Source organism: Pseudomyrmex gracilis, unplaced genomic scaffold (genome assembly GCF_002006095.1).
Source record: "Pseudomyrmex gracilis isolate BER0280 unplaced genomic scaffold, ASM200609v1 scaffold_344, whole genome shotgun sequence".
NCBI lineage: Eukaryota > Metazoa > Arthropoda > Insecta > Hymenoptera > Formicidae > Pseudomyrmex > Pseudomyrmex gracilis.
Genome location: NW_018020928.1, coordinates 4,768 through 12,668, shown reverse-complemented (window position 1 = coordinate 12,668; position 7,901 = coordinate 4,768). Strand labels below are relative to the sequence as shown.

Here is a 7,901-nt window from a genome sequence, read left to right as displayed (position 1 = left end):
CACTCTAACTGCGCGAGCACGCTGTTATATAAATATGTTATATAACCATATGTTGTATAAATGTTATATAAGTATATAACTGTTATAAAATTTTATAAATATTATGTANTTTTAAATATTATATAATTTTAACTATTATATACTTTTATATAAATATATAAAAGTATGTACGATAATATATAATTTCTTATATGTATATATGATTATATAAAATCAGATCACGCCAAACTTCAGATCTCATTCTACACTATCACATAAAATCATATCCAGCTTATATAAAATCATATTTGACTTAAAAGTTTACACGATTATACAAAAGTGCATCCGATCCACATATAATCTTATATGATCACATGATTTTCCATTTTTTCTCAAGATTGCTCGATATACATATATAACACTGTTTGATACAGAGTATTTCTTCTTTCCTTTACATTTTACAGTTTTATACCTTAATATCGTGTTTTTCATAAAGCGTATGCTAAGTATTCATGTCTGCGCAAGTAATTATATATAAAGTTATATATAAAGTTACACATAATAACAATCGTGTAAGATAAATATCAATATATTATTATTCATTTTATCGAAGACTCGAATTTATTTTATGNTCACTTTGCAAATTATTAAAATCCGTATCGTATAGATCTGAATTTTAACATACTTTATAAATACCTATTAGTATCATAAAATAAATTAAGGTTTCTTATACAAAAAAAAAATAACTTTAGCATTAAACGTACCACGTGAATACTTTTTTGTATTTAATTAAAACGCTAGACTACTATATATACTAAAAAATTTTAAGTAGTCATAGAACTACCTAATTCGTGCGGTTAGTAGAAAATGTTTACCAGTTTCTTTAAAACATTTTCATTCTATTTAACATCGTACGACGACTTTTAACTTTCTCTCTAATTTTGATAAGTATTGTCTACAAAAAACAAAAATACAGTTACAATAACATCTTGTATCATACTTTTGCGTAAGTCTGAGAACGTTACAAAATACACTTTTGTAAACCAAACAAAAATGTAGCCAAAAAACCCAGTTTATATATAAGTTAAACATAAATTTTGATTTAAACAAGTAGAAAGCAATGCACGAAGAAAAATTATTTAAAAATTTATATTTGTATATTTAAAAAAACCTTTTACCTTCTCCATAATGATAGACATGTTACTCAAAAGTTCTTCAAAATACAGGTCTATAATCTGAAAAAACTTAAGTTAGTAACATTGAATTTGATAACTGATATTACGACAAAAAATTCTTATACACTACATATATTTTTTTAAATGCTAAACAAAATTAAAGATATATAAAGTACTATTATACTTTTAATACGCACGTATGCTTAGACATATGTATACATATATGATTTATGTTTTACATTTATAGTAACAAGAAACAATTAAGTTCATATATCATACCTTTTCAAGATTTTCATCTGAATAAGTATTATTAATAATAAAAATGACCACTGCAAATAGATTGTCTTTGATAGATTGTCTACAAAAAAAGAACAAACAATAGATACTTAGTGAATAAAATTTTTATGTACATACAACATATTCTTACACATGATATAATAAAACAATGTATATTAAGTGAATAATTGTAAATAAATATACAGACTATATGGAATATATTTTATATTATTTGTTTGTACAGTATAAATATAAACACTTTTATATGCAGAACATTCTTTACCTTGCAACACGTCTTATTTTGTGTATTATACTTTTCAATAATGTAACATCTTTTGAATATTTTGCTATACTACTGAGTAGAATATTAATAGACGTCCTTTTGTTTTGTAGATTAACCAAACGTAAAGATTGCAAAATATTATGCCCAGAACAAGGTGACAATTCAAACATTTCTCCTAAGTTTCGCTGAGTTACATATATTTTCTCTATGTTTTGCCACAAATCAGACGTATAAGTACCATTTTCTAAAATTAAACCTTGGCAGTATATCCATTTCTGCCAACTTGGCAAAAGTCTGGAAATATTAACGAACATATATAGTTCTACTTACACAAATATTACTCGAATGATTTTAGTTTTTTTTTTCTGATCGTAATGATGTATTACCACTCATGTCACATTTTAAATTATGTTTATTATAACCGTAGAAGCGAGGTGTCTTTTGACGTCATATTCATTTAAATTTGTATATAATTATATACTTATAATCTACAAATCTATGTGATTTCTAATATGTATTTACTATAAATTTATGGAATTATAGTTAAAGAATACTTTATTTGCGAATGTTTATTGTCATTACAATATTATAATATCACCATTCAATTTACAGTTCTATCATACTATGTGCGATGTATAAAAAGCAGAGTAACGTTATAGTGACGTCACTTTGAGAGAAATATAAAAACGTACCTGTGATGTACAGGATTTTCTAAATGCCCCTGTAATATAGCACTAATATGTTCTTTGCACTGTAAGCCACCAAGAATGCATGTCCATTTTAAAACTTCGTGATATACTTGATTACTGACAGTATTCTCGGAAACATTTTTATGTGATATATCTTCCAGAAAACTATTCAATATTTCTAGAACTTTACTCTATAAAAAAAAGTGTAAGGTGTATTAATGTATTTTGATAATTCCGTAACTCGTAAGTGTACTCAAAAGATGTGTATTTAAGAATTATTCCATATTAATTATGTATTTTAACAGTTATTTACGAGTGTTTTTTTGTTGTCAAATGACAAAAAAAGACAACTGAAGGAAGAAACGTACACAATGTATATTATAAAACTATATATTTCAACGANAGGTTTTTAAATTTAGTCGATTTTTTAGATTCTTCACTTTTGTTCTTTCTTAATGCTCTGTAATAATATTTACCTTAATATTTGCACTTTCTGGATATGGAAAAATCTTTGATATATACTGAAGAGCAGTAAGTACAGGATACCACGTTATGTACGTATTTTGCATGGAAACTATATTGCTTGCAAGATTGAAAAAAATGTCTATATTATTTCTTTTTGCAGCAGGATATANGTTATACTTTGTATTTTGTATTAAAAAATAAAAAGCATCGTCGAGAATTTGTGCTAAAATGACGTCAGATAATTTATATGCATCCGAAGTCTTAGATTTTTCACTTTTCAAAAAAAGAGCAATATTTTCCCAAGATTTACGATCATAATTGACGCGATATCCTACAACAATTAAATTATAAATAAATATTTATATAAGATAAACAAAAAACATCAAAAACGAAAACAATAGAGAAAATTAGGTAAACTAAAAAAATTAGTGAAAACAGTAAATATACTATTTACAGAATACATAGAATATAACAAAGTTTTTTTTATTGTATTACCATTGTGCGCTGTGATTATGATAAAATCATCTTCTTTAATATACGGGACAAAGATATTTATTCCGTTTGGTTTCAGGTACACATAATTACTACTAGACGTCTTTCTTGATATTTTTACATAGATTATAGGTATCCACCACTTGTATGCACACATGTCTTTTTGTTTATCCGCAACACAATCTCGAATCATAATTTCTAGAAATTGTGTATCATTGTTACGGTTTACTTGTACCACAGGATAACCATCGTGTGTTATCCATGAATTTATCACATATGTTAAATTTATATTTCCTAAATACATATTTTTATTTATGATCGGCTCCAACATTAAATTCTTCCATATAATCTTGAGAATAGACTGGTCATTGAACGTCTCACTTGATGTACTAGTATTAATGACAACAGATAGGAAAACAAAAAATATATTGGTGTTAAATGTCTTAAACGTAATAAATATTTGAAGATGTTTTCACGTTTCGTATAAAATCATGCTTAAACCCACACTTTCTCTCTTTAATCAGTGCTTTATATAAATGTATAATACTTACGTGTTATATACTTTTATCGCGTTCTCAAAAATAAAGTTGTATAGTACATCTTGATTACGGAATAAGCTATTAATCATATAGAAAATATTGAATGCTAAAACATAATTTCGAATGTGTGAGCGTTATTTAATTATGATCACAAGACTTTGTAAATGATTGTTGATACATGCATACAATAAAAACTAGATGACTCTACTTAATAATTTGATGATGTATTCGCGGACATTGTATTGTATATTTTTATTCTTCGTATATCTATGAGATATATAAACGTAGGTTTTATATTGTTACGCAAAGTTTTAAGCACACAATTAAAAATTGTAAATATCGTTTTTCCTTACTTTTTTCTCTCCACATTTTACTAAAAGTTACGTTGTAAAACAATCGATTTTCTTGTAGTGGTAAATTATATTCAATAAATGCTTGTGTATATTCAAAATTTTGCCGTCTTGTCTGGACCACAATCGACTTTAGTAAAGTGTCATTGTAAATCTACCAACAGTTTGTATTACACAAATGTTTATTTTTAATTAAAGTACTATAGGTTTATTTTATCACAATTTCGGTATCCGTCAATAAAAACAGTTATAGTCAATATAAACAGTTAGTATAAGCAAATTATTTGTACTCATTAAAAACTTATGTGTATAATAGAAACATTAATTAGATTAAAAGAGAATGTGAGACATTAAGATCTTTCAACGAAAATTTGTGATATCTTTATTTATACATATACATATTATATTTTTAGTTTCTATTATTTGTTTCTGTATCGGTTTCTATATAGATATTATTGCTTATTCACGCGTGTGTGTGTGTGTTTAACACGTTGAATGCCGTGAAGGTCACCTATGACTAGCATTGCCAAACTTACTAAAACCACATAATTCAATTAAATGACAATTCTTCTCAATTTGTATTATTACCATCGTTATTAAAAAGATTTAAATAAACTACTGAATTATAAAACATAAAAATACTTTCTTTTTAAAATCATAAATGTTATGCGCGTATGATGCAATGTAGAACTTTTACTCATTCGATAGTATTCGACAACGTTTATAGCGAGATATATAGTAAAAAGTAATTAAATAAATTTCTTGAGACACGATTTTTGTTTAACAAACATATTACTTTTAAAAATTATTTCAAACATCAAAACTAAATAAAACATAAACATTACTGTAGCGTGTAGAAATAGAAGGGTTATCATTACGTAAAATTTGAACAGACTTAACAATCCAAGAATGTACACCAATTGAGACAATTGACTTTTATACACAAAAAGTGAAATATAGCGTGAGATCCAAACGACGTATTACAGCGCTATTGAAGATCATCGGTGATCCTTAGTAAAATAAATGCATAAATCATGATAATCTAGTTTACCTTATAATATTGTAAATAATATTTTACAATCATATGCATTGCATAGCAAAACCTTTATTTTGGCGTCGCGGGCAAGTCATAAAACGTCTGACATTGAACGTGTTAATATAAAATTTATATGATGTTACTATTTTTCGAAAAAATAAAAAAAGAAAATTAAAAAAGCTTAACTTTAGATAGTATACATTACTTTAATATATATAAATGTTACTGCACAATACAGGTTATTTAAACCCGCAACTAACGTACAAATGCAAGTAATACCTGATCAATTAGATAAACTCCGTAAAATGTTGAAAACCCCTCGATAAACCAAGGATCAGATTGCTTAAATCTAACTAACCAATTACTGAACATTTCTTGTATCACACTGCGTGCAATCGAACATGTTATTTGTCTTTTTCTTATAATCGAATCTACTTCTCTATTGTAGTAAACGATGTCAGCCTCTCTAAACATTTACATATTTTTAATGGAATATTGTTATTGTAGACATGTGTAAATTTGTTCACAAACTCATTTTTGGGTATTGAGATATGTATCTTACTTAAATAGAACAAGTCCAGTAGTTACTACAGTTTCATAATAGCTAGAGTTCACTGGAAGTACTACGTACTGCACATATGGTGTTTCTATGATATCTTTCCATTTGTTTCTGATAAAATTCGTAATGTCATTAATTCGAGATAGTGCATATGTAGTGTCATTTATTACTTGTAATCTGCTTTTTACAGAAATTGTATTTAACAATAAAATGACACTTTCATAAGGTAGAACTGCTGTTGCTACCAATTGAGTGGACATTACAGATGTACTAGGAAAGGAAGTGTAGTATGAAGTATAGAACTTATTTCTTTCAAAAATTCGATCACCAGGCATATGTGAGAGAACTGTTTCAATGTAGTCATGGTTAATTCGAATAGTAAAAGTGGCCTTAGTTGCAAACTTTTCCCAATATGGAAATATCCATTCAGCGGGAATACGCGGTAATATCAAATATCTATATAATGTAAAACGTTGTTGTTTTTAGTACTTTGTTAATTACAAACTTTATAACTCCTATTGCAACGAGACAAAAGAAGAAATACTAATTGCATTAGTATTTACTGTACTTACTTTTTTATTTTAGTTTCATCACTAAATGGATAAATCGTCATAACTTTATCTAAACTGCAATTATATTTTGCAGATATCCACAATCTACTTCCATTTACTATTGGTTGTTGTATTCTAAAGTGTTTGCTATTATAATTGAAACTGATGTTCAATGTTTTGAATCGATCGTCCGGAAATAATGGCAAAACTTTTGTTTCCCAAAATGAAGATAGAAAATTAAAAGAATTAGTTACAATGTTAATTTTTGGTTGTTCACAGTAACGTCCGAAATAAACTTTTATGTTTTGCAGTGGACACTTAACGTTCAATGTAACAAACGAATCAACAATAAGAGAATTTTTTTGTACTTCCGCAGAAATATTCAGAATATATTCCATCGGTTCTATGCAGTTCGGAGAAACATTTTCATCTGCAGAAGAAGTAATTCCATTGACACATAAGAGGCATACAGTTCCAAGAACTGTAAGCATCTGTGTAGTTAGTATCTATAAAATAATTTTGTACAAGTATCGTATAATTTTGGACAAGAAAAATACATGTTATTAAAATCACAATTACAACACAAAAAGTATTATATAAAAAAGAATTACTGGTTCTTGTTTTAAATACATAAATGTCAAACATGATTGTATGTAATTGTGTATCTTTCTTTTTGCGTATGGTTTTCAATATCAATTTTTAGAGTTCATAAAATATTACTTAAGCATATAAGTGTGTTTATGAAGAGATATAATACAGCGTCTTTCTTTCTATCACACACACGAAATTATTTGTTATTGTTGTATGTTTTATTTGACATACATAATTAAAAACACAGAAGTACAGATTATGTTTACAACAAATTCGATATTCACTTAATAAAATCAGTTTTGAGAACATTGTTTAAGTTGTTTATAATCCATTTTAAATGAGATAAGTTAAATATTACAACACTAAAGAAAAATTATTACTACATCGTATATACCAATATATACCAATTATTATATGCTACTAACCAATTATTATATACCAATTCTTATATGCTAAAAATTGAACTAAATTACAATTTTTTCTATATGCTAAAGATTTCTATATGCTAAAGAGTGATTTAAATTTAAAGTTTTTAATTCAAAATTTTTTAATTATATATTTAGTTTTAATTTACGTTAACTATATAGATAAACTAAAGATTTTGAAGTCTGTAGTCCATCGGTGATGGTCGGTGAAAGAAAGCTTTCATTCGTTTGTTTTCACATACTCATGTTTGTATTGTTTGTGTGACTTTTCTTGACATGGCTGTTGACATGTAATCACTGTCTTTTGAGATTGTAATGTACCTTACATTTCTATAATTGTTATCATATTTTTTGTGATTACTTCTATCTTTATTTTGTAAAGTTGGCTTTGCTTCATTTTGTTTGGTTTAATATTTTTAATATATTTGTATGCGTATTTTTGTCATGTTTCTTTTAAACGTTTGTAGATTTAGACAAAGTAAACTTATATA

The 7,901-nt window shown here is 26.4% G+C and overlaps 1 protein-coding gene across 1 annotated transcript; it reads right to left on the bottom strand.

Annotated features, from left to right (window-relative positions):
- Positions 1-752: 752 nt before the first annotated feature.
- On the bottom strand, positions 753-6,233 carry LOC109860202 (aminopeptidase N-like). The gene is made up of 11 exons (XM_020439127.1): positions 5,847-6,233; positions 5,564-5,750; positions 4,252-4,402; positions 3,911-4,004; positions 3,363-3,748; positions 2,879-3,198; positions 2,406-2,593; positions 1,714-2,007; positions 1,434-1,512; positions 1,158-1,214; positions 753-934 (listed from the first exon to the last, which is right to left on the bottom strand). Exons 1-11 carry the CDS (start codon positions 6,176-6,178, stop codon positions 863-865), a joined length of 2,160 nt encoding a protein of 719 aa, XP_020294716.1. The 5' UTR covers positions 6,179-6,233; the 3' UTR covers positions 753-862.
- Positions 6,234-7,901: the final 1,668 nt, after the last annotated feature.